The 27,500-nt window shown below is 49.4% G+C and overlaps 2 protein-coding genes across 2 annotated transcripts in view; one reads left to right on the forward strand and one right to left on the reverse strand.

Moving 5' to 3' along the window:
* Positions 1-7,205: 7,205 nt before the first annotated feature.
* On the forward strand, positions 7,206-24,427 carry LOC116958123 (uncharacterized). The gene is made up of 5 exons (XM_032980619.2): positions 7,206-7,325; positions 11,517-12,045; positions 14,625-14,733; positions 20,166-20,235; positions 22,339-24,427. Exons 2-5 carry the CDS (start codon positions 11,520-11,522, stop codon positions 22,396-22,398), a joined length of 765 nt encoding a protein of 254 aa, XP_032836510.1. The 5' UTR covers positions 7,206-7,325; positions 11,517-11,519; the 3' UTR covers positions 22,399-24,427.
* A 1,292-nt stretch (positions 24,428-25,719) lies between these two features.
* The window catches only part of LOC116958121 (bleomycin hydrolase), a 38,359-nt gene continuing 36,578 nt past the window's right edge, over positions 25,720-27,500 (reverse strand). The window contains exon 13 of the mRNA XM_032980616.2: positions 25,720-27,500. This exon is cut by the window's right edge and continues 2,452 nt beyond it. The gene's annotated coding sequence lies outside the window, so the exon portion shown is untranslated.

A 27,500-nucleotide genomic window follows, 5' to 3' on the forward strand; every position in this document is an offset into this window, starting at 1 on the left:
GTTAATCACTGAGACTCCCACAGGGTTCAGTGTTAATCACAGAGTCTCCCATAGGGTTCAGTGTTAATCACAGAGTCTCCCACAGGGTTCACTGTTAATCACTGAGACTACCATAGGGTTCAGTGTTAATCACAGAGACTCCCACAGGGTTCAGTGTTAATCACCGAGACTCCCACAGGGTTCGTGTGTTAATCACCGAGACTCCCATAGGGTTCAGTGTTAATCACCGAGACTCCCACAGGGTTCAGTGTTAATCACTGAGACTCCCATAGGGTCCAATGTTAATCACCGAGACTCCCACAGGGTTCAGTGTTAATCACAGAGACTCCCATAGGGTTCAGTGTTAATCACCGAGACTCCCACAGGGTTCAGTGTTAATCACCGAGACTCCCACAGGGTTCAGTGTTAATCACTGAGACTCCCATAGGGTTCAGTGTTAATCACTGAGACTCCCATAGGGTTCAGTGTTAATCACCGAGTCTCCAACAGGGTTCAGTGTTAATCACTGAGACTCCCATAGGGTTCAGTGTTAATCACTGAGACTCCCATAGGGTTCAGTGTTAATCACCGAGACTCCCATAGGGTTCAGAGTTAATCACCAAGACTCCCATAGGGTTCAATGTTAATCACTGAGACTCCCATAGGGTTCAGTGTTAATCACCGAGACTCCCATAGGGTTCAGTGTTAATCACCGAGTCTCCCATAGTGTTCAGTGTTAATCACTGATACTCCCATAGGGTTCAGTGTTAATCACTGAGGCTCCCATAGGGTTCAGTGTTAATCACTGAGACTCCCATAGGGTTCAGTGTTAATCACTGAGTCTCCCATAGGGTTCAGTGTTAATCACTGAGTCTCCCATAGGGTTGTGTTAATCACTGAGTCTCCCATAGGGTTCAGTGTTAATCATTGAGTCTCCCATAGGGTTCAGTGTTAATCACTGAGACTCCCATAGGGTTCAGTGTTAATCACTGAGACTCCCATAGGGTTCAGTGTTAATCAATGAGACTTCCATAGGGTTCAGTGTTAATCACTGAGACTCCCATAGGGTTCAGTGTTAATCACTGAGACTCCCATAGGGTTCAGTGTTAATCACTGAGACTCCCATAGGGTTCAGTGTTAATCACTGAGACTCCCATAGGGTTCAGTGTTAATCACTGAGACTCCCATAGGGTTCAGTGTTAATCACTGAGACTCCCATAGGGTTCAGTGTTAATCACTGAGACTCCCATAGGGTTCAGTGTTAATCACTGAGACTCCCATAGGGTTCAGTGTTAATCACTGAGACTCCCATAGGGTTCAGTGTTAATCACTGAGACTCCCATAGGGTTCAGTGTTAATCACTGAGACTCCCATAGGGTTCAGTGTTAATCACTGAGACTCCCATAGGGTTCAGTGTTAATCACTGAGACTCCCATAGGGTTCAGTGTTAATCACTGAGACTCCCATAGGGTTCAGTGTTAATCACTGAGACTCCCATAGGGTTCAGTGTTAATCACTGAGACTCCCATAGGGTTCAGTGTTAATCACTGAGACTCCCATAGGGTTCAGTGTTAATCAGTGAGACTCCCATAGGGTTCTGTGTTAATCACCGAGACTCCCATAGGGTTCAGTGTTAATCACTGAGACTCCCACAGGGTTCAGTGTTAATCACTGAGACTCCCACAGGGTTCAGTGTTCATCACTGAGACTCCCATAGGGTTCAGTGTTCATCACTGAGACTCCCATAGGGTTCAGTGTTAATCACTGAGACTCCCATAGGGTTCAGTGTTAATCACTGAGACTCCCATAGGGTTCAGTGTTAATCACTGAGACTCCCATAGGGTTCAGTGTTAATCACTGAGACTCCCATAGGGTTCAGTGTTAATCACTGAGACTCCCATAGGGTTCAGTGTTAATCACTGAGACTCCCAGAGGGTTCAGTGTTAATCACTGAGACTCCCATAGGGTTCAGTGTTACTCACTGAGACTCCCATAGGGTTCAGTGTTAATCACTGAGACTCCCACAGGGTTCAGTGTTAATCACTGAGACTCCCACAGGGTTCAGTGTTCATCACTGAGACTCCCATAGGGTTCAGTGTTCATCACTGAGACTCCCATAGGGTTCAGTGTTAATCACTGAGACTCCCATAGGGTTCAGTGTTAATCACTGAGACTCCCATAGGGTTCAGTGTTAATCACTGAGTCTCCCATAGGGTTCAGTGTTAATCACCGAGTCCCCCATAGGGTTCAGTGTTAATCACTGAGTCTCCCATAGGGTTCAGTGTTAATCACTGAGTCTCCCATAGGGTTCAGTGTTATTCACCGAGTCTCCCATAGGGTTCAGTGTTAATCACCGAGTCTCCCATAGGGTTCAGTGTTAATCACTGAGTCTCCCATAGGGTTCAGTGTTAATCACTGAGACTCCCATAGGGTTCAGTGTTAATCACTGAGACTCCCATAGGGTTCAGTGTTAATCACTGAGTCTCCCATAGGGCTCAGTGTTAATCACTGAGTCTCCCATAGGGTTCAGTGTTAATCACCGAGTCTCCCATAGGGTTCAATGTTAATCACTGAGTCTCCCATAGGGCTCGGTGTTAATCACTGAGTCTCCCATAGGGCGCAGTGTTAATCACTGAGTCTCCCATAGGGTTCAGTGTTAATCACTGAGTCTCCCATAGGGCGCAGTGTTAATCACTGAGTCTCCCATAGGGTTCAGTGTTAATCACTGAGTCTCCCATAGGGTTCAGTGTTAATCAGTGAGTCTCCCATAGGGTTCAGTGTTAATCACCGAGTCTCCCATAGGGTTCAGTGTTAATCACTGAGTCTCCCATAGGGTTCAGTGTTATTCACTGAGTCTCCCATAGGGTTCAGTGTTAATCACCGAGTCTCCCATAGGGTTCAGTGTTAATCACTGAGTCTCCCATAGGGTTCAGTGTTAATCACTGAGTCTCCCATAGGGCTCAGTGTTAATCACTGAGTCTCCCATAGGGCGCAGTGTTAATCACTGAGTCTCCCATAGGGCTCAGTGTTAATCACTGAGTCTCCCATAGGGCTCAGTGTTAATCACTGAGTCTCCCATAGGGCGCAGTGTTAATCACTGAGTCTCCCACAGGGTTCAATGTTAATCACTGAGTCTCCCATAGGGTTCAGTGTTAATCACCGAGTCTCCCATAGGGTTCAGTGTTAATCACTGAGTCTCCCATAGGGCTCAGTGTTAATCACTGAGTCTCCCATAGGGTTCAGTGTTAATCACTGAGACTCCCATAGGGTTCAGTGTTAATCACTGAGTCTCCCATAGGGCTCAGTGTTAATCACTGAGTCTCCCATAGGGCTCAGTGTTAATCACTGAGTCCCCCATAGGGTTCAGTGTTAATCACTGAGTCTCCCATAGGGCTCAGTGTTAATCACTGAGTCTCCCATAGGGCTCAGTGTTAATCACTGAGTCCCCCATAGGGTTCAGTGTTAATCACTGAGTCTCCCATAGGGCTCAGTGTTAATCACGGAGCCTGTGGTAGGCCTCTGCAAGAGTGAACGTTGTCCCTTTACAAACCCGGGAGGGGGGGGTTAAAGAGTCACCCCATTGGCTGATGGCGGCAACGGAGGGGTGGTTCAACCAATCAGTGCGCTGAAATGGGCTGGGGGGGCGGGGCGAGGGGCTTGAAAAGAGAGGAGGGGGGGGGGGGTTTAAATAAATAAATAACTCCGTGCCCGCCGCCATTTTTGGTTGTTGCCTTTCAACAAAACTGAGGCGAGCAACTTGAAAAAAACCCAAAATAAAATTGAACAAAAAAACACCTCAGGGTAAATCCGAGGGCTGCCTCCTCTCCTCCTTCCTTCCCCTTCCTCCTCCTCACCTGGGAGCGAAGGTCCCGCGCGGCAGAGCGCGGTTCTCCACCCGCCTCTCTCTCCGTATCCGAATCGCCGTAGCCCGCCAGCTCCTCCATCTTTTACCTCCGGTGGTGGGCGGGGCCGGGGTGTGTGGGCGGGGCGTTGAAATACCCGGATGCTCGCGTGACGTAACGGACGCACGGAGGTGGGGTGGGGGAGGGCGTGTCTTGCGTGGCGACGTCTTGACGCACGGGGTCGACTTGGTTGCTGGTGGGATTGGTGGATGATCGCGTGACGTAATGACGCACGGAGGTGGGGCGGGGAGGGCGTGTCTGCGTGGTGACGTTTTGACGTGCGAGGAGGATTGTTGGAAGGTTTTAGGAAATGCCCGGATGCTCGCGTGACGTAATGTAGCACCAAGATGGGGGCGTATCTGCCTACCGACGTAATGACGTACGGGAAGGGTTGTCGGTTTACTGAAATGCCCGCAGGCTTGCATGACGTAACGACGCCCGTACGGCGCGTTTCTGCGTGGTGATGTCATGACGTACGGGATTGGGGTCTGCGCGGTGACGTCATTACATACTGGGGTGGGGTCGTCGATTTAATGGGCGGGGCGAGGGTGCGAGGGAGTCCCCGGATGTTAGCGTGACGTCGCGCAAAAATCACAATGGGAATGTTGAGTCGGCGCGCGTGCAGGTTAATCCGATGAGCTATGAAGCTCTTTGATCACGGATGACCAGTCACGGGGGGAGGCCAATGGGGTGGTCAGAACGTGACGCTAAATACGTCACCACAGCGCCTGTGCCAGGCTAGGTGCATGAGGAGGAGGTCACGGGGCAGACCCTGCAGGTGCCAAGGGTTGTATTGCTGTGCCAGGCTAGGTGCATGAGGAGGAGGTGAAGGGGCAGACCCTGCAGGTGCCATGGGTTGACTGCTGTGCCAGGCTAGGTGCAGGAGGATGAGGTCACCCACTCACCCACCCACTCACAAAGACAAAGATCCCCCGTATAGCCTTAACAGATTGTAGGGCAAGTGCTGTTAGCGAGCAGCACCTATAAAGGCTAGCGGCACTGTGGCACACGAGGTGGTGGGTGGCCAAGACCACGCCCATACCCACGACCTGTAGACCAGGCGAGGTAGCCAACATTTTATCAGGGTCTGGGATCGAACCCACGACCTCCTGTATACCAGGCGAGGTAGTCAACATCTCATCAGGGTCCGGGATCGAACCCACAACCTCCTGTAGACCAGGCGAGGTAGTCAACATCTCATCAGGGTCTGGGATCGAACCCACGACCTGTGTACCAGGCGAGGTAGTCAACATCTCATCAGGGTCTGGGATCGAACCCACGACCTCCTGTATACCAGGCGAGATAGTTAACATCTCATCAGGGTCTGGGATCGAACCCACGACCTGTGTACCAGGCGAGGTAGTCAACATCTCATCAGGGTCTGGGATCGAACCCACGACCTCCTGTATACCAGGCGAGATAGTTAACATCTCATCAGGGTCTGGGATCGAACCCACGACCTGTGTACCAGGCGAGGTAGTCAACATCTCATCAGGGTCTGGGATCGAACCCACGACCTCCTGTATACCAGGCGAGGTCGTCAACATCTCACATCGTCTGGGATCGAACTCACGTCCTCCTGTAGGCCAGGCGAGGTAGTTAAAATCTCATCAGGGTCTAGGATCGAACCCACGACCTCCTGTATACCAGGCGAGGTAGTAAACATCTCAGCAGGGTCTGGGTGCGAATCTTCCGGAAGACAGAAGAATATTCCAGAAGATCGCCGTAATTGATTTCTGAACGCTGACAACTCTGCTTCGAAGGATTTTTCGTAAGATCCGTAAATGGAATTCCGTAAAAAAACAACTCCAATACTTCCGGAAGAAGGAATACATTTTCCGGAAGATTGGTAGGAGCAAGCGGCAGGGGGTTTCCGACCTTCAAGAACCCTTCTGGAAAAAAGTTTTGATTTCAGACAGCATACATTAATTTTTCGTCTCCCCCCCTCCTCTTTTCAGAACAGAGATGGACTCGTCCTTCTAAATAAACTGTCAAATCGCTGCGCGTGGCGCTGACGTTTTTTGTAATAAATAAATACACCGTTTAAAAATAAATAAATTGATGCAAACCGACACACCTGATGACGACCGTTTGTGTTATGGTCGAAACGTCGTGAGAATTTTTTTGTTTTATATAAATTTTATTATTTTATTGTTTCCCTTCAACGTGACTTTACCGAAAGAGCTAAGACTATAATAACCCTTCCGGAAGTTAATTAGTTAATTCCGGAAGATCTGTAAATGGGAATTCCGTCAGAAAAAAAAACGGGAAATGAACTCTTCTGGAAGAGGGAATATTCTTCTGGAAGTTGGAATATGATTCCGGAATAAGATTGGTAAGAGGGAGGGAGTTTACGAACACAAACAAGTCTTCTGGAATTTTTATTTAAAGTTTTCGTGACTGCAGTAATTCATATTCTTAGTTCTTTCGGTAAAGTCACGTTGAAGGGAAACAACAAAATAATAAAATATATATAAAAGACAGAGGTTCTTTGTAAGCCATCTGGCTACCATGAGAGATTCGTTCATGAGGCTATCCACATATACAAGCACAGAGACAATTTCAACCGAGAAGATGGATTCTATCTTAGCAATCATTGGAAAGATTTGATAAACCATTTCAGGTCTTAATTGATTGTTCACGCTTACAGTGGCTTTCAGACAGCATACATTATAAAAAAAATTCGTCTCCCCCCTCCTCTTTTCGGAATATAGATGGACTAGTCATAAATAAACTGCCAAATCGTTGCGCGTGGCGCTAACGTTTTTTTTATAAATAAATAAATGCACCGTTTAAAAAAAAAAATATGCAAACCAACACACCTGAAGACGACCGTTTGTGTTATGATCGAAACGTCGTGAGAATTTTTATTGTTTTATATATATTTTATTATTTTGTTGTTTCCTTTCAACGTGACTTTACCGAAAGAACTAAGAATATGAATTACTGCAGTCACGAAAGCTTTAAATCAAAATGTAATATCATAACCCTTCCGGAAGTTAATTAGTTAATTCCGGAAGATCTGTAAATGGGAATTCCGTCAGAAAAAAACCCGGAAATGGACTCTTCTGGAAGAGGGAATAATCTTCTGGAAGATGGAATATGATTCCGGAATAAGATTGTTAAGAGCGAAGGGAGTTTACGAACGCAAACAAGTCTTCTGGAAGTTTTATTCCGGAAGACCGTTAGGAAGAGGCGGTTGGTGGGGCGGGGGGTTTACGAACAGGGAAACAATTCTACCAGAAACCGGAAGATGCTTCCGGAAGATGTTTATCCGAGGAGGTGCGTGGAGGAGGGGGGGGGCGGGGTTAACGAACACGAGCAACTCTTCCGGAAGAATCTTCCGGAATATTTACATCCAGGAAAAGAATCTTCTGGAAGATAGACGTGGTGAGGTTTACGAACACGAACAAATCTTCCGGAAGTCTCGCCTAGCATCTCTCGGTAAGTTACCTCGCGGTGGAATCCGATTCCCGTTGTTTAAAATAACAAACACCACGCAAACAACAACAACAACAACTTTTATTTATTGTTAGTCGACGTTAAAGACTCCAAGCGGCGGCGCTAGCGGGCTTTGTCTCGAAACGAAATTTAAAACAATTTTTTTTTTAAAACTTCCCTCAGAGAGAGAGAGGGTGGGGCCTAGTCGGTTCAGGCTTCACTCGCTCCCGGAGTTGGGGTTCCTGTAGGGTTTAATGTTAATCAGTGGGGTTCCTGTAGGGTTTAATGTTAATCAGTGGGGTTCCTGTAGGGTTTAATGTTAATCATTGGGGTTCCTGTAGGGTTAAATGTTGATCATTGGGGTTCCTGTAGGGTTTAATGTTAATCATTGGGGTTCCTGTAGGGTTTAATGTTAATCAGTGGGGTTCCTGTAGGGTTAAATGTTAATCAGTGGGGTTCAATGTTAGTGGGGTTCCTGTAGGGTTAAATGTTAATCAGTGGGGTTCCTGTAGGGTTCATTGTTAAACAGTGGGGTTCCTGTAGGGTTTAATGTTAATCAGTGGGGTTCCTGTAGGGTTTAATGTTAATCATTGTGGTTCCTGTAGGGTTTAATGTTAATCAGTGGGGTTCCTGTAGGGTTAAATGTTAATCAGTGGGGTTCAATGTTATTGGGGTTCCTTTAGGGTTAAATGTTAATCAGTGGGGTTCTTGTAGGGTTCATTGTTAAACAGTGGGGTTCCTGTAGGGTTTAATGTTAATCAGTGGGGTTCCTGTAGGGTTTAATGTTAATCAGTGGGGTTCCTGTAGGGTTAATCAGTGGGGTTTCTGTAGGGTTAAATGTTAATCAGTGAGGTTCCTGTAGGGTTAAATGTTAATCAGTGGGGTTCCTGTAGGGTTCATTGTTAATCAGTGGGGTTCCTGTAGGGTTAAATGTTAATCAATGGGGTTCCTGTAGGGTTAAATGTTAATCAGTGGGGTTCCTGTAGGGTTTAATGTTAATCAGTGGGGTTCATTGTTAATCAGTGGGGTTCCTATAGGGTTCATTGTTAATCAGTGGGGTTCCTGTAGGGTTTAATGTTAATCAGTGGGGTTCCTGTAGGGTTTAATGTTAATCAGTGGGGTTCCTGTGTTAATCACTGAGTCTCCCATAGGGTTCAGTGTTAATCAATGAGTCTCCCATAGGGTTCAGTGTTAATCACTGAGATTCCCATAGGGTTCAGTGTTAATCAATGAGTCTCCCATAGGGTTCAGTGTTAATCACTGAGTCTCCCATAGGGTTCAGTGTTAATCACTGAGACTCACATAGGGTTCAGTGTTAATCACCGAGTCTCCCATAGGGTTCAGTGTTAATCACTGAGACTCCCACAGGGTTCAGTGTTAATCACTGAGTCCCCCTTAGGGTTCAGTGTTAATCACTGAGACTCCCATAGGGTTCAGTGTTAATCACCGAGACTCCCATAGGGTTCAGTGTTAATCACTGAGACTCCCATAGGGTTCAGTGTTAATCACCGAGACTCCCATAGGGTTCAGTGTTAATCACTGAGACTCCCACAGGGTTCAGTGTTAATCACTGAGACTCCCACAGGGTTCAGTGTTAATCACCGAGACTCCCATCGGGTTCAGTGTTAATCACCGAGACTCCCATAGGGATCAGTGTTAATCACTGAGACTCCCATAGGGTTCAGTGTTAATCACTGAGACTCCCATAGGGTTCAGTGTTAATCACTGAGACTCCCATAGGGTTCAGTGTTAATCACTGAGACTCCCATAGGGTTCAGTGTTAATCACCGAGACTCCCATAGGGTTCAGTGTTAATCACCGAGACTCCCATAGGGTTCAGTGTTAATCACCGAGACTCCCACAGGGTTCAGTGTTAATCACCGAGACTCCCACAGGGTTCAGTGTTAATCACTGAGACTCCCATAGGGTTCAGTGTTAATCACTGAGACTCCCATAGGGTTCAGTGTTAATCACTGAGACTCCCACAGGGTTCAGTGTTAATCACTGAGACTCCCACAGGGTTCAGTGTTAATCACCGAGACTCCCACAGGGTTCAATGTTAATCACCGAGACTCCCATAGGGTTCAGTGTTAATCACTGAGACTCCCATAGGGTTCAGTGTTAATCACTGAGACTCCCACAGGGTTCAGTGTTAATCACTGAGACTCCCACAGGGTTCAGTGTTAATCACTGAGTCTCCCATAGGGTTCAGTGTTAATCACTGAGACTCCCACAGGGTTCATTGTTAATCACTGAGACTCCCACAGGGTTCAGTGTTAATCACTGAGACTCCCATAGGGTTCAATGTTAATCACTGAGACTCCCACAGGGTTCAGTGTTAATCACTGAGACTCCCACAGGGTTCAGTGTTAATCACTGAGTCTCCCATAGGGTTCAATGTTAATCACTGAGACTCCCACAGGGTTCAGTGTTAATCACCGAGACTCCCACAGGGTTCAGTGTTAATCACTGAGACTCCCATATGGTTCAGTGTTAATCACTGAGACTCCCACAGGGTTCAGTGTTAATCACCGAGACTCCCATAGGGTTCAGTGTTAATCACTGAGACTCCCACAGGGTTCAGTGTTAATCACTGAGACTCCCATAGGGTTCAGTGTTAATCACTGAGACTCCCACAGGGTTCAGTGTTAATCACCGAGACTCCCATAGGGTTCAGTGTTAATCACTGAGACTCCCATAGGGTTCAATGTTAATCACTGAGACTCCCATAGGGTTCAGTGTTAATCACCGAGACTCCCACAGGGTTCAGTGTTAATCACCGAGACTCCCATAGGGTTCAGTGTTAATCACTGAGACTCCCATAGGGTTCAGTGTTAATCACTGAGACTCCCATAGGGTTCAGTGTTAATCACCGAGACTCCCACAGGGTTCAGTGTTAATCACAGAGACTCCCACAGGGTTCAGTGTTAATCACTGAGACTCCCATAGGGTTCAGTGTTAATCACTGAGACTCCCACAGGGTTCAGTGTTAATCACTGAGACTCCCATAGGGTTCAGTGTTAATCACCGAGACTCCCATAGGGTTCAGTGTTAATCACTGAGACTCCCACAGGGTTCAGTGTTAATCACTGAGACTCCCATAGGGTTCAGTGTTAATCACTGAGACTCCCATAGGGTTCAGTGTTAATCACCGAGACTCCCACAGGGTTCAGTGTTAATCACAGAGACTCCCACAGGGTTCAGTGTTAATCACTGAGACTCCCATAGGGTTCAGTGTTAATCACTGAGACTCCCACAGGGTTCAGTGTTAATCACTGAGACTCCCATAGGGTTCAGTGTTAATCACCGAGACTCCCATAGGGTTCAGTGTTAATCACTGAGACTCCCACAGGGTTCAGTGTTAATCACAGACTCCCACAGGGTTCAGTGTTAATCACTGAGACTCCCACAGGGTTCAGTGTTAATCACTGAGACTCCCACAGGGTTCAGTGTTAATCACTGAGACTCCCACAGGGTTCAGTGTTAATCACTGAGACTCCCATAGGGTTCAGTGTTAATCACCGAGACTCCCACAGGGTTCAGTGTTAATCACCGAGACTCCCACAGGGTTCAGTGTTAATCACAGAGACTCCCACAGGGTTCAGTGTTAATCACTGAGACTCCCATAGGGTTCAGTGTTAATCACTGAGACTCCCACAGGGTTCAGTGTTAATCACTGAGACTCCCATAGGGTTCAGTGTTAATCACCGAGACTCCCATAGGGTTCAGTGTTAATCACTGAGACTCCCACAGGGTTCAGTGTTAATCACTGAGACTCCCATAGGGTTCAGTGTTAATCACTGAGACTCCCATAGGGTTCAGTGTTAATCACCGAGACTCCCACAGGGTTCAGTGTTAATCACAGAGACTCCCACAGGCTTCAGTGTTAATCACTGAGACTCCCATAGGGTTCAGTGTTAATCACTGAGACTCCCACAGGGTTCAGTGTTAATCACTGAGACTCCCATAGGGTTCAGTGTTAATCACCGAGACTCCCATAGGGTTCAGTGTTAATCACTGAGACTCCCACAGGGTTCAGTGTTAATCACTGAGACTCCCACAGGGTTCAGTGTTAATCACTGAGACTCCCACAGGGTTCAGTGTTAATCACTGAGACTCCCACAGGGTTCAATGTTAATCACTGAGACTCCCATAGGGTTCAGTGTTAATCACCGAGACTCCCTCCCCCCTCAGAAAATGCCCGACAGAGGCCGAACAGAGCTGACGGTCCGACGGAGGGCGCACTCTTCCGCCAAACGCAAGCGGTCTTCCTCATCCTCCTCATCCTCCTCATCCTCATCATCGTCGTCATCGTCGTCATCGTCGTCGTCATCATCGTCATCATCGTCGAAGGACAGAAAGTCGCGCAAGAGGCGGAAGGACTCCAAGGGGGCTGCCGCCTCCGGCGAGGGGAAGCGGAAAGTCGAGGGGAGACGGAGGAAGGAGGCGGCGGAGGAGGAGGAGGAGGAGAGACGGAAGAAGAAGAAGAGGAGGAAGAGGAGGAAGCTCAAGAAGGAGCTCAAGAGAGAGAAGAGGAGGAGGAGGAGGGAGCGGAGGCGATTGAAGAAGGGCAGCGGCGGTGACGTCGTCCCCGCCGCTGCCGTCCTTGGCGGTGCCGATGGCGCCGGTGGCGGTGCCGGTGGTGCCGGTGGTGCCGGTGGTGGTGGTGGCGACGATGGCGACGTGCTGCCTGGACCCAGCCTCAACGAGCAGTCACTGCCAGGTCCCCAGTTTTGAGCGCACCGCGCGGGGGAGCACTGTACGCACTGTACGCACTGTGCACACACTGTACACACCGCGTACAGTGTATACAGTACACACACTGCGCGCCATGCGCACTGTACACACTGTGCACTACACACCGCACGTACAGCGCACACTGTACACATTGCGCACACCACAGCACGCACACACTGTACACACTGTGTACAGTGTGTACAGTACGCACACCACGCGCAGTGCGCACTGCACACACTGTACACGCTGTGTGCACTGTACACACCGCGTGCACAGCGTGCACACTACGCACTGTACACACTGCGTACAGTGCGCGCACTGCACAAACGCCGACGGAGCACTGTACGTGCCCCCCCCCCTCCCCGCACATCGGCAGGGTCAGGGTCAGGCGTCTACAGCCTCCACGCAGACCGCTACAGACCCGGCGTCCCGGGGTTCGATTCCCGCTCAAGTTTAATTTCTTCGGTGTAGCCCCTGTGAGCCATGCGGTTCTGCAGAGAACTGTTACACCACAACCAGATACAAAACTAAAATAAAGCCACACCGTCAGTGGCGATTAACCGAACCGGTCCCGGGCCTCCCCCTAGGTCGGCTCGGCCTCAAACGAGTGCCTGGTGCGGTGTGTAGTGAACATCGCTAGCACTGGGGAGACAAAGGCGGCCGGGCGCGGTGCTGGTAGCCACCCACCCCCTCTGTGTGTGCCACAGTGCCGGTAGCCTTGATAGGTGCTGCTGCTGCTGCTGCTCGTTACTAACAGCACTTGCCCCGACAGTCTGTTACAGGCTACACGGGGGAGCTTTGCTTTTATCTTTCTGTGTCTCACCAAGTCTCCATGTGTGTCTCTGTGTCTCTCTGTGGGGTGTTCCTCCCTGTGTCTCTGTGTGTGTGGTGTCTCCCCCTGTGTCTCTGTGTGTGTGGTGTCTCTGTCTGTGGTGTCTCTGTGTGTGCGTCTGTCTCCCCCTGTGTCTCTGTGTGTGTGGTGTCTCTGTGTGTGTGGTGTCTCCCCCTGTGTCTCTGTGTGTGTGGTGTCTGTGTGTGTGGTGTCTCTGTGTGTGTGGTGTCTCCCTCTGTGTCTCCGTGTGTGTGGTGTCTGTGTGTGTGTGGTGTCTCTGTGTGTGTGGTGTCTCCCTCTGTGTCTCTGTGTGTGTGGTGTCTCTGTGTGTGTGGTGTTTCTGTGTGTGTGGTGTCTCCCTCTGTGTCTCTGTGTGTGTGGTGTCTCCCCCTGTGTCTCTGTGTGTGTGGTGTCTCCCCCTGTGTCTCTGTGTGTGTGGTGTCTCTGTGTGTGCCTCTGTCTCCCCCTGTGTCTCTGTGTGTGTGTTGTCTCTGTTTGTGTGGTGTCTGTGTGTGTGTGGTGTCTCTGGGTGTCTCTGTGTGTGTGGTGTCTCTGTGTGTGTGGTGTCTCTGTGTGTGCCTCTGTCTCCCCCTGTGTCTCTCTGTGTGCCTCTGTGTGTGCCTCTGTGTGTCTGTGTGTGCTTCTGTGTCCTCCCCACGTCTCCCCCGCATCTCCTCACGTCTCCCCCACGTCTCCCTGTGTCTCCCCATGGTTCCCTGTGTCTCTTCCACGTCTCCCTGTGTCTCCCCACGTCTCCCTGTGTCTCCTCCACGTCTCCCTGTGTCTCCCCGTGTCTCCTCCACGTCTCCCTGTGTCTCCCCACGTCTCCCCACGTCTCCCTGTGTCTCCTCCACGTCTCCCTGTGTCTCCCCGTGTCTCCTCCACGTCTCCCTGTGTCTCCCCACGTCTCCCCACTTCTCCCTGTGTCTCCTCCACGTCTCCCTATGTCTCCCTGTGTCTCCTCCACGTCTCCCCACGTCTCCTCCACGTCTCCCTGTGTCTCCCCGCGTCTCCCTGTGTCTCCCCACGTCTCCCTGTGTCTCCCCACGTCTCCCTGTGTCTCCCCCACGTCTCCCTGTGTCTCCCTCGTGTCTCCCCACGTCTCCCTGTGTCTCCCCACGTCTCCCTGTGTCTCCCCGCGTCTCCCTGTGTCTCCCCACGTCTCCCTGTGTCTCCCCACGTCTCCCTGTGTCTCCCCACGTCTCCCTGTGTCTCCCCCACGTCTCCCTGTGTCTCCCTGTGTCTCCCCACGTCTCCCTGTGTCTCCCCACGTCTCCTCCACGTCTCCCTGTGTCTCCCCCACGTCTCCCTGTGTCTCCCTCGTGTCTCCCCACGTCTCCCTGTGTCTCCCCACGTCTCCCCACGTCTCCCCACGTCTCCCTGTGTCTCCCTCGTGTCTCCCCGTGTCTCCCCGCATCTCCTCCGCGTCTCCCTCGTGTCTCCCCGTGTCTCCCCCGTGTCTCCCCCGTGTCTCCCCCGTGTCTCCCCCGTGTCTCTGTCCACGTGCAGGCGTCTCCCCATGTCTCCCTCGTGTCTCCCTCGTGTCTCCCCGCGTCTCCTCCACGTCTCCCTCGTGTCTCCCTCGTGTCTCCCCCGTGTCTCCCCCGTGTCTCCCCCGTGTCTCTCCCCACGTGTCTCCCCCGTGTCTCTGTCCACGTGCAGGCGTCTCCCCGTGTCTCCCCCCCCGTGTCTCCCCCGCGTCTCCCCCCGTGACGTCTCCCCCCCCCGCGTAGACCCTCCCACGGGGCCACGCGTCTCCGTGAGGCCTCTGACCCAGGCCCAGTACCAGAAGCTGCAGAACCACGTGCGGAGAGAGACCGACCCCACCACCGGACGCACACGGTAACCACGGCAACCCCCACATTAAGGGAGGTGGGGGACGAGAATGGTAACCACGGCAACCCCCACGCGGTGGGGGGTGGGGGGTGGGCACGGTAACCACGGCAACCCCTTCATGATAGGGGGGTGGGGGGAGGGGGCACGGTAACCACAGCAACCCCCACGCGGTGGGGGGGTGGGGGGGGGCACGGTAACCGCGGCAACCCCTTCACGATGGGGGGGTGGGGGGGGGCACGGTAACCGCGGCAACCCCTTCACGATGGGGGGGTGGGGGGAGGGGGCACGGTAACCACGGCAACCCCCACGGGGTGGGGGGGTGGGGCACGGGCACAGTAACCGCGGCAACCCCTTCAAGATGGGGGGGGGGGGGTGGAGATGGGGGGACAGGCACTGTAACCATGGCAACCCCCTCACGATAGGAGGTGGGGGCACGGTAACCACGGCAACCCCCTCACGATGGGGGTGGAGAGGGGGGAGGACAGGCACTGTAACCATGGCAACTCCCTCACGATAGGGGGTGGGGGCACGGTAACCACGGCAACCCCCTCATTAAGGGAGGTGGGGGACGAGAATGGTAACCACGGCAACCCCCTCACGATGGGGGGTGGTTCACCGTAACCACGGCAACCCCGTAGTTACCGGGGCTGCTGCTGCTCGCTACTAACAGCACTTGCCCCTACAGCCCTGCTAGAGGCTACCTGGGGGAGCTTTGTCTGTGTGTGGTGTGTGTAGTACATAGACACTGCTGCTGCTACTCGCTAGCTAACAGCACTTGCCCCTACAGCCCTGCTAGAGGCTACCTGGGGTAGCTTTGTCTGTACGTGGTGTGTGTAGTACATAGACACTGCTGCTGCTACTCGCTAGCTCACAGCACTTGCCCCTACAGCCCTGCTAGAGGCTACCTGGGGGAGCTTTGTCTGTGTGTGGTGTGTGTAGTACATAGACACTGCTGCTGCTACTCGCTAGCTAACAGCACTTGCCCCTACAGCCTGCTGGAGGCTATGCGGGGGACATTTGTATCTTTGTGGCGAACGTGTGTTGAACGTGTGTTTGAACGTCTGTTCAACGTCTGTTTGAACGTCGTTTGAACGTCTGTTTGAACGTCTGTTGAACTTCTGTTGAACGTCTGTTGAACATATGTTTGAACGTCTGTTGAACATATGTTTGAACGTGTGTTGAACGTGTGTTGAACGTCTGTTGAACATACGTTTGAACGTGTGTGAACGTCTGTTGAACGTTTGTTTGAACGTCTGTTGAACGCCTGTTCAACGTCTGTTTGAACGTCGTTTGAACGTCTGTTTGAAAGTCTGTTGAACGTCTGTTGAACGTCTGTTGAACGTCTGTTTGAACGGCTGTTGAACATCTGTTGAACGTGTGTTGAACGTGTGTTGAACGTCTGTTGAACGTGTGTTGAACGTGTGTTGAACGTCTGTTGAACGTGTGTTGAACGTGTGTTGAACGTCTGTTGAACGTCTGTTGAACGTCTTTTTGAACGTCTGTTGAACGTCTGTTGAACGTGTTGAACATCTGTTTGAACGTCTGTTTGAACGTCTGTTGAACATCTGTTTGATCGTGTGTTTGAACGGATGTTGAACGTCTGTTGAACGTGTGTTGAACATCTGTTTGAATGTGTGTTGAACGTGTTTGAACGTCTGTTTGAACGTGTGTTTGAACGTCTGTTGAACATCTGTTTGAACGTGTGTTTGAACGGCTGTTGAACGTCTGTTGAACGTCTGTTGAACATCTGTTTGAACGTCTGTTTGAACGTGTGTTTGAACGGCTGTTGAACGTCTGTTGAACGTCTGTTGAACATCTGTTTGAACGTCTGTTTGAACGTGTGTTTGAACGTCTATTGAACATCTGTTTGAACGTGTGTTTGAACGGCTGTTGAACTTCTGTTGAACGTCTGTTGAACGTCTTTTTGAACGTCTGTTGAACGTCTGTTGAATGTCTGTTTGAACGTGTGTTTGAACGGCTGTTGAACGTCTGTTGAACGTGTGTTGAACATCTGTTTGAACGTGTGTTGAACGTCTGTTTGAACGTCTGTGAAACGTCAGTTGAACGTCTGTTGAACATATGTTTGAACGTCTGTTGAACATATGTTTGAACGTGTGTTGAACGTGTGTTGAACGTCTGTTGAACGTGTGTTGAACGTGTGTTGAACGTCTGTTGAACGTGTGTTGAACGTGTGTTGAACGTCTGTTGAACGTCTGTTGAACGTCTGTTGAACGTCTTTTTGAACGTCTGTTGAACGTCTGTTGAACGTGTTGAACATCTGTTTGAACGTCTGTTTGAACGTCTGTTGAACATCTGTTTGATCGTGTGTTTGAACGGATGTTGAACGTCTGTTGAACGTGTGTTGAACATCTGTTTGAATGTGTGTTGAACGTGTTTGAACGTCTGTTTGAACGTGTGTTTGAACGTCTGTTGAACATCTGTTTGAACGTGTGTTTGAACGGCTGTTGAACGTCTGTTGAACGTCTGTTGAACATCTGTTTGAACGTCTGTTTGAACGTGTGTTTGAACGTCTATTGAACATCTGTTTGAACGTGTGTTTGAACGGCTGTTGAACTTCTGTTGAACGTCTGTTGAACGTCTTTTTGAACGTCTGTTGAACGTCTGTTGAATGTCTGTTTGAACGTGTGTTTGAACGGCTGTTGAACGTCTGTTGAACGTGTGTTGAACATCTGTTTGAACGTGTGTTGAACGTCTGTTTGAACGTCTGTGAAACGTCAGTTGAACGTCTGTTGAACATATGTTTGAACGTCTGTTGAACATATGTTTGAACGTGTGTTGAACGTGTGTTGAACGTCTGTTGAACGTGTGTTGAACGTGTGTTGAACGTCTGTTGAACGTGTGTTGAACGTGTGTTGAACGTCTGTTGAACGTCTGTTGAACGTCTGTTGAACGTCTTTTTGAACGTCTGTTGAACGTCTGTTGAACGTGTTGAACATCTGTTTGAACGTCTGTTTGAACGTCTGTTGAACATCTGTTTGATCGTGTGTTTGAACGGATGTTGAACGTCTGTTGAACGTGTGTTGAACATCTGTTTGAATGTGTGTTGAACGTGTTTGAACGTCTGTTTGAACGTGTGTTTGAACGTCTGTTGAACATCTGTTTGAACGTGTGTTTGAACGGCTGTTGAACGTCTGTTGAACGTCTGTTGAACATCTGTTTGAACGTCTGTTTGAACGTGTGTTTGAACGGCTGTTGAACGTCTGTTGAACGTCTGTTGAACATCTGTTTGAACGTCTGTTTGAACGTGTGTTTGAACGTCTGTTGAACATCTGTTTGAACGTGTGTTTGAACGGCTGTTGAACTTCTGTTGAACGTCTGTTGAACGTCTTTTTGAACGTCTGTTGAACGTCTGTTGAATGTCTGTTTGAACGTGTGTTTGAACGGCTGTTGAACGTCTGTTGAACGTGTGTTGAACATCTGTTTGAACGTGTGTTGAACGTCTGTTTGAACGTCTGTGAAACGTCAGTTGAACGTCTGTTGAACGTCTGTTTGAACGTCTGTTTGAACGTCTGTTGAACGTGTGTTGAACGTCTGTTTAACGTCTGTTTAGCGTCTAAATTTCGATTTAAAGCTTTCGTGACTGCAATGATTCATCTTCTTTGGTTCTTTCGGTAAAGTCACGTAGAATGAGAATAAAATAATAAATTGATAAAATAAAATAACACAATAATATTCTCACGACGTTTCGGCCACAACACAAGCGGCCTTCATCAGGTGAAGGGAGCGAGACTGTCTGGTAGGACAGCGCTGGAGTGAGAGAGCCACGTTCAGATCACGGCTTTTAAGCCTCAAATTTCCGTACCACGGATAGCTACGGGCCCCGTTCAGACGGACGAGTTCGTCCATGGTCGGAACAGAGGAGGGGGAGAGAGACAGCTGCGAAGCCCTAGTATACTCCATGTTGAAGAGAAACAACAAAATAACAAAATATATATAAAACAATAAAAAATTCTCACGACGTTTCGACCATAACTCAAACGGTCATCATCAGGTGTGTCGGTTTGCATAAATTTATTTTGAAAACGGCATATTTATTTATATATATAAAAAAATAACGTTTGCGTCACGCGCAACGATTGGCAGTTTGCCCAGGACTAGTCCATCTATTTTTTGAAAAGAGGAGGGGGGAGACGAAATTTGTCTCTGTGCTTGTATATGTGAATGGCCTCATGAACGAATCTCTCATGGTAGCCAGTTGGTTTGCAAAGAACCTCCGTCTTGGAGAAGTCAATGTCATGTGAGCCCACTGAATTGTAACAGTGATCTGCCACGGCAGAGGAGTTCGTCTTACCGTGTTTCAAGTCTGCTTTATGTTCGCGGATGCGGTCCGAGATATGTCTTTTGGTTTCTCCAATGTAGCTACTACCACAGAGGCACTTTAGTTTGTAAACGCCCGGGTACTGTATGTCTGGAAGAGCATCTTTTACAGATGGAACTAAATCACGGATTTTGTGTACTGTGTTGAATCGGACCTGGATCTTGTGTTTATTCAGGATTTTGGAGATCTTTTTAGTGACCCCTGCAATGTAGGGTAAGGTGATGGTTTTGAGTGGCTCCACAAGAGGATCCTTCTTCATGACTGGAGTGATGGCTTTGCGGATTGTGTAGTCGGAGTAGCCATTAGCCCTGAGAGCCTGGTGTACGTGCTTGAGTTCACTGGTAATGTGTTCCTGGTCGGAAATGCATTGGGCTCTATGGTATAGAGTCTTGATGAGGCAGTTCTTCTGGGATGGATGGTGGTGGGAATCCGGTTTCAAGTAAGCATCTGTATGGGTAGCTTTCCTGTAGACAGAGTGGCTCATTGAACCATCATGTCTCCTTTTAATTAAGACATCCAATTTCAACCGAGAAGATGGATTCAGGCTTAGTAACCACTGGAAAGATGTGTTAAATCATTTCTGTTCTTAATTAATTGTAATTTTACGATGACCTTCAGACCGCAGCTCTTTCGCCAGCATTGCCTCTTAATACCTCTCACACCACGGTTAATGGTATGGTTTACAACATGGAGTATACTAGGGCTTCGCAGCTGTCTCTCTCCCCCTCCTCTGTTCCGACCATGGACGAACTCGTCCGTCTGAACGGGGCCCGTAGCTATCCGTGGTACGGAAATTTGAGGCTTAAAAGCCGTGATCTGAACGTGGCTCTCTCACTCCAGCGCTGTCCTACCAGACAGTCTCGCTCCCTTCACCTGATGAAGGCCGCTTGTGTTGTGGCCGAAACGTCGTGAGAATATTATTGTGTTATTTTATTTTATCAATTTATTATTTTATTCTCATTCTACGTGACTTTACCGAAAGAACCAAAGAAGATGTTTAGCGTCTGTTTGAACGTCTGTTGAACGTGTGTTGAACGTGTGTTGAACGTGTGTTTGAACGTGTGTTGAACGTCTGTTGAACGTCTGTTGAACGTCTCAGGGTGGTGAGAGGAGACGGGGAGATTCTGGAGGAGATTGTGAGCAGAAAGAAACACCACGACATTCATAAGGTGAGGCTCACTGAGCCACACTGAGGCTCACTCCCATAGGCTTCAGTGTTAATCACTGAGACTCCCATAGCGTTCACTGTTAATCACTGAGACTCCCATAGTGTTCAGTGTTAATCACTGAGACTCCCATAGGGTTCAGTGTTAATCACTGAGACTCCCATAGGGTTCAGTGTTAATCACTGAGACTCCCATAGGGTTCAGTGTTAATCACTGAGACTCCCATAGCGTTCAGTGTTAATCACTGAGACTCCCATAGGGTTCAGTGTTAATCACTGAGACTCCCATAGGGTTCAGTGTTAATCACTGAGACTCCCATAGGGTTCAGTGTTAATCACCGAGACTCCCATAGGGTTCCGTGTTAATCACTGAGACTCCCACAGGGTTCAGTGTTAATCACTGAAACTCACATAGGGTTCAATGTTAATCACCGAGACTCCCATAGGGTTCAATGTTAATCACCGAGACTCCCATAGGGTTCAGTGTTAATCGCTGAGACTCCCATAGGGTTCAGTGTTAATCACTGAGACTCCCACAGGGTTCAGTGTTAATCACTGAGACTCCCATAGCATTCAGTGTTAATCACTGAGACTCCCATAGGGTTCAGTGTTAATCACCGAGACTCCCATAGGGTTCAGTGTTAATCACTGAGACTCCCATAGGGTTCAGTGTTAATCACCGAGACTCCCATAGGGTTCAGTGTTAATCACTGAGACTCCCATAGGGTTGAGTGTTAATCACTGAGTCTCCCATAGGGTTCAGTGTTAATCACTGAGACTCCCATAGGGTTCAGTGTTAATCACTGAGACTCCCCTAGGGTTCAGTGTTAATCACTGAGACTCCCATAGGGTTCAGTGTTAATCACCGAGACTCCCATAGGGTTCAGTGTTAATCACTGAGACTCCCATAGGGTTCAATGTTAATCACCGAGACTCCCATAGGGTTCAATGTTAATCACCGAGACTCCCATAGGGTTCAGTGTTAATCACCGAGACTCCCATAGGGTTCAGTGTTAATCACCGAGACTCCCATAGGGTTCAGTGTTAATCACCGAGACTCCCATAGGGTTCAGTGTTAATCACCGAGACTCCCATAGGGTTGAGTGTTAATCACTGAGACTCCCATAGGGTTCAGTGTTAATCACTGAGACTCCCATAGCGTTCAGTGTTAATCACTGAGACTCCCATAGGGTTCAGTGTTAATCACCGAGACTCCCATAGGGTTCAGTGTTAATCACCGAGACTCCCATAGGGTTCAGTGTTAATCACCGAGACTCCCATAGGGTTCAGTGTTAATCACTGAGACTCCCATAGCGTTCAGTGTTAATCACTGAGACTCCCACAGGGTTCAGTGTTAATCACTGAGACTCCCATAGGGTTCAGTGTTAATCACTGAGACTCCCATAGGGTTCAGTGTTAATCACTGAGTCTCCCACAGGGTTCAGTGTTAATCACTGAGACTCCCATAGGGTTCAGTGTTAATCACTGAGACTCCCATAGGGTTCAGTGTTAATCACTGAGACTCCCATAGGGTTCAGTGTTAATCACTGAGACTCCCATAGGGTTCAGTGTTAATCACTGAGACTCCCATAGGGTTCAGTGTTAATCACTGAGACTCCCATAGGGTTCAGTGTTCATCACTGAGACTCCCATAGGGTTCAGTGTTAATCACTGAGACTCCCATAGGGTTCAGTGTTAATCACTGAGACTCCCATAGGGTTCAGTGTTAATCACTGAGACTCCCATAGGGTTCAGTGTTAATCACTGAGACTCCCATAGGGTTGTGTTAATCACTGAGACTCCCATAGGGTTAGTGTTAATCACTGAGACTCCCATACGGTTCAGTGTTAATCACCGAGACTCCCATAGGGTTCAGTGTTAATCACTGAGACTCCCATAGGGTTCAGTGTTAATCACCGAGACTCCCATAGGGTTCAGTGTTAATCACCGAGACTCCCATATGGTTCAGTGTTAATCACTGAGACTCCCACAGGGTTCAGTGTTAATCACTGAGACTCCCATATGGTTCAGTGTTAATCACTGAGACTCCCATAGGGTTCAGTGTTAATCACTGAGTCTCTCTCCCTGTGCGGTGCTGATGTTACAGATGGCTACGAAGAGGGATGGAGAGGCTTTCCAGGCTAAACAGGGGCTCAGCAGGCGGTGATGAAGACACGGGGAGACACGGGGAGACACCCACTCACTCACTCACCCACTCACCAACCCACTCACACACTGACCCACTCACCCATTCACCGACCCACTCACCAACTCACCGACCCACTCACCAACTCACCCATCCACTCACCAACTCACCCATCCACTCACTCACCCACTCACCGACCAACTCACCAACTGACCCACCCACTCACCAACTCACCCACCCACTCACCCATCCACTCACTCACTCACCCACTCAGCAACTCACCCATCCACTCATCCACTCACCCACACACTCACCCACCTACTCACCGACCCACTCACTCACTCACCAACCCACTCACTCACTCACACACACACTCACTCACCCACTCACCTACCCACTCACTCACCCACTCACTCACTCACACGCCCACCCACTCACTCACCGACCCACTCACTCACTCACACACTCATAAACACACTCACTCACACACTCACCCACTCACACACTCACCCACTCACCCACTCACTCACTCACACACTCACTCACACACTCACTCACTCACCTACTCACACTCACTTACACACTCACCTACCCACTCACTCACTCACCCACTCACTCACACACCCACCCACTCACTCACCGACCCACTCACTCACACACACACTCACTCACTCGCACACTCACACACTCACTCACCCACTCACTCACACACACCCACCCACTCACCCACCCACACGTGTAAGAGAGACAGAGACTCGGACGCGGATGTGCCAGTCTCTGCGTTTTATTTGGTGGTGGTGGCAGTAGCGGTGGTGGTGGTAGTGGTGGTGAGTGTCTGTGTGAGTCTGAATGTCTGTGTGTGTGTCTGTGTGAGTGTATCTGTCTGTGTGTGTCTGAATGTCTGTGTGTCTGAATGTGTGTGTCTTTGTGTGTCTGTGTGCGTGAATGTATGTCTGTCTGTGCGAGTGTCTGTGTGTGCGTCTGTGTGTTTGCCTGTGTGAGTGAATGTATGTGTCTGTGCGAGTGTCTGTGTGTGTGTGTCTGTGTGTTTGTTTGCCTGTGTGAGTGAATGTATGTGTCTGTGAGTCTGAATGTGTGTGTGGGTGTCTGTGTGTCTTTGTGTGTCTGTGTACGTGAATGTATGTCTGTCTGTGCGAGTGTCTGTGTGTTTGCCTGTGTGAGTGAATGTGTGTTTGTCTGAGTGTCTGTGTGTGTCTGTGTGAGTGAATGTATGTCTGTCTGTGCGAGTGTCTGTGTTTGCCTGTGTGAGTGAATGTATGTGTGTCTGTGTGAGTCTGAATGTGTGTGTGTGTCTTTGTGTCTGTGTGAGTGAATGTATGTGTGTCTGTGTGAGTCTGAATGTGTGTGTGTGAGTGTCTGTGTGTGTCTTTGTGTGTCTGTGTGAGTGAATGTATGCCTGTCTGTGCGAGTGTCTGTGTGTTTGCCTGTGTGAGTGAATGTATGTGTGTCTGTGTGAGTCTGAATGTGTGTGTGTCTGTGTGTCTTTGTGTCTGTGTGAGTGAATGTATGTGTGTCTGTGTGAGTCTGAATGTGTGTGTGTCTGTGTGTCTTTGTGTGTCTGTGTGAGTGAATGTATGTCTGTGCGAGTGTGTGTGTGTCTGTGTGAGTGAATGTATGTGTCTGTGTGAGTGTGTGTCTGTGTGTCTGTGTGTGGGGAGCGGTGGGTGTAGTGGTTAGCGCTACGCTGCGCTACGAACCTGGCGACCCGACTTCAATTCCCGCTCACAGCCAACACCACCAGCGACGATTATCTGAACCGGTCCTGAGCCTTCCCTAGGTCGACTCAGCCTCAAATGATTACCTGGTGTAGCGGTGTGTAGTGAACATCGCCACTGGGGGAGAGACAAAGGCGGCCGGGCGAGGTGACGTGTGCCACAGTGCCGGTAGCCTTCAGAGGCGCTGCTGCCACTACTCGCCAGCTCAGCACTTGCCCCTGCAGCCCTGCTAGAGGCTACCTGGGGGAGCTTCGTCTTTGTGTGGGTAGCGGTCCGTTCGTGTTTGTAATTAAAACTCGGGACGTTGGAAACAAGCCGTGGCTCAACTGCTCCGATGCTGTGATGGGTGGGTGGTGAGTGGCTGGGTGGGTGAGTGAGTGAGTGGTGTGTGAGTGTGTAAGTGTGTGAATGTGTGAGTGAGTGCATGATGAGTGTGTGACTGAGTGTATGAGTGTGTAAGTGAGTGTGTGTGAGTGAATGAGTGTGAATGAGTGAGTGTGTGTGAGTGAGTGTGTGTGTGAGTGTATGATGAGTGTGTGAGTGAGTGGGTGTGTATGATGAGTGAGTGAGTGTGTGAATGAGTGTGTGAGTGAGTGACAATGGTCGTGGTGGAGTCCCAGCACTGCGGCCTGGTGCCCCGTGGAGCCTCGGGCTCGCCTGGGTCAGTGGCGGGGCTCAGCTCACCCGGAGTTGCATTGAAAAGATTTGATAAACCATTTGGTGTCTTAATTGATTGTTCACGCCTACGGTGGCTTTCAGGCAGCATACATTAATTTTTCGTCTCCCCCCTCTTAGAACATAGATGGACTCGTCCTAAATAAACTGCCAAATCGCTGCGCGTGGCGCTGACGTTTTTATAAATAAATACACCGTTTAAAAATAAATAAATTAATGCTGACCGACACATCTGATGACGACCGTTTGTGTTATGGTCGAAACGTGAGAATTGTTTTACATGTATTTTATTATTTTATTGTTTCCCTTCAACGTGACTTTACCGAAAGAGCCAAGAATATAAGAATGTATAACGTTTAAAAAATTAACTTTTGTGCGTGGCGAGAATCGCTATCTGGTGAGCGATTTGTGGTATCGATTAAACGGGAATAGACAGATTCTAAAGAAATCGACGACATTCGATTCCTCTGCGCGATTTAAAGAATCGAATCCTGGCGCGCGAGCGTCAGTTATTTTTTTCTACCCCACCGCGCGTTGTGTTTTATTTTAATTTTTTTTTATTAACGAGCTAATTATCAAAGTTTTTTTTCCTATTTGTATATGTTATGTTTTTAAGTTTTGAGAAGTTTTTAAAGATATTTTTTTTTCCCCTTCGGGCAATGCCGGGCGCTTCCCGCTCGTACCTAATAAATGAAACGTGAACTTGAAACACAAAATTCGCATAAGCCACTCCCCACCTCTCATTAACATAACCACGCCTAGTGGAAACCCGCATAGCCACGCCCACACATCTCATTAACATAACCACGCCCTCACCACTGGAATTTCGCAGCAACTCTCATTAACATAACCACGCCCTCAAGTTGCAACTTAGCATAGACACTCCCACCAGAGGCAGACCTCATTAACATAGCCACGCCCCACCAGCGAGAGTGATTAAAAGGACTTTAATTGCAAAAAAAAAGACTTCCCAGCTCAATGATAAGAAACCCCGTTGCATTGTGGGTGAACTCCGTGTGTTAATGACAACAGCAAAACCGTTAACCACCACCAACAACAACCACCACCATCTCCTCCACTACCACCACCACCATCTCCTCCACTACCACCACCACCACCATCTCCTCCACTACCACCACCACCACCATCTCCTCCACTACCACCACCACCATCATCATCTCCTCCACCAGCAACAACCACCACCACCATCTCCTCCACTACCACACCCACCAACCACCATCTCCTCCACCAGCAACAACCACCACCACCAACAACAACCACCATCTCCTCTACCAGCAACAACCACCACCACCATCTCCTCCACTACCACCACCATCTCCTCCACTACCACCACCACCACCACCATCTCCTCCACCACCACCACCAACAACCACCATCTCCTCTACCAGCAACAACCACCACCACCATCTCCTCCACTACCACCACCAGCAGCAACAACCACCACCACCATCTCCACTACCACCAGCAACAGCCACCACCACCACCATTTCCACCAGCAATAACCACCACCATCTCCACTACCACCAGCAACAGCCACCACCACCATCTCCTCCACTTCTACCACCAGCAACAACCACCACCACCATCTCCACCAGCAAGCCACCACCACCATCTCCTCCACTTCTACCACCAGCAACAACCAACACCACCACCACCATCTCCACCAGCAACAACCACCATCTCCTCCACTACCACCACCAGCAGCAACAACAAACACCACCATCACCAATACCACCATCAGCAACAGCCACCACCACCATCTCCTCCACTTCTACCACCAGCAACAATCACCACCACCATCTCCACTACCACCACCATCACCAATACCACCATCAGCAACAACCACCACCACCATCTCCTCCACTACCATTACCACCATCAGCAACAACCACCACCACCACCTCCTCCACTACCACCACCATCACCACCAATACCAGCAACAGCCACCACCACCATCTCCTCCACTTCTACCACCAGCAACAACCACCACCACCATCTTCTCCACTACCACCACAACCACCACCACCACCACCATCTCCTCCACTACCACCATCACCAACATCATCACCGCCACATCCAGCAGTGGAGAGACCATGGCTGCTGCTGATGATGCAGAGAGAGATGGTGATAATGGTGATGGAGAGAGAGAGAATGATGATGGTGACAATGGTGATGATGATGGAGAGAGAATAATGGTGATGTTGACAATGGTGATGGTGAGAGAGAATGATGGCGATGATGATGGAGAGAGAGAGAATTATGGTGATGAGGATGAGGAAGGTGAGTATGGGGAGTGTATGGGGGGATGTGTGAGTAGTGGTCTCTATGGGGGTGTGTGTGTGTGGGTCACTGTGATTGTGTGGGTGTGTCTCTGTGTGTTGGGTGTGTCTGTGTGTTGTGTGTGGTGTGATGTGTACGTGATGTGTGTGTGTTGTGTACGTGATGTGTACGTGGTGTGTGGTGGTTGTGTGTGCTGTGGATATGTGGTGTCTGTCTGTGTGTGTAGTGTGTGGTGCGCGTGTGGTGTGTGTGGTGGTTGTGTGTTGTGTGTGCTGTGGATATGTGGTGTCTGTGTGTTGTGTGTGTGGTGTGTGGATTGTGTATGTGGTGTGTTGTGTGTGTGGTGTGCGTTTTGTGCGCGTGTGGTGTGTTGTGGATATGCGGTGTCTGTGTGTTGTGTGTGGTGTGTGC

The sequence above is a fragment of the Petromyzon marinus genome, unplaced genomic scaffold (genome assembly GCF_048934315.1).
Source record: "Petromyzon marinus isolate PM22_M1 ecotype Great Lakes invasive population unplaced genomic scaffold, UKy_Petmar_22M1.pri1.0 PM_Scaffold_48, whole genome shotgun sequence".
Classification (NCBI taxonomy): Eukaryota; Metazoa; Chordata; class Hyperoartia; order Petromyzontiformes; family Petromyzontidae; genus Petromyzon; species Petromyzon marinus.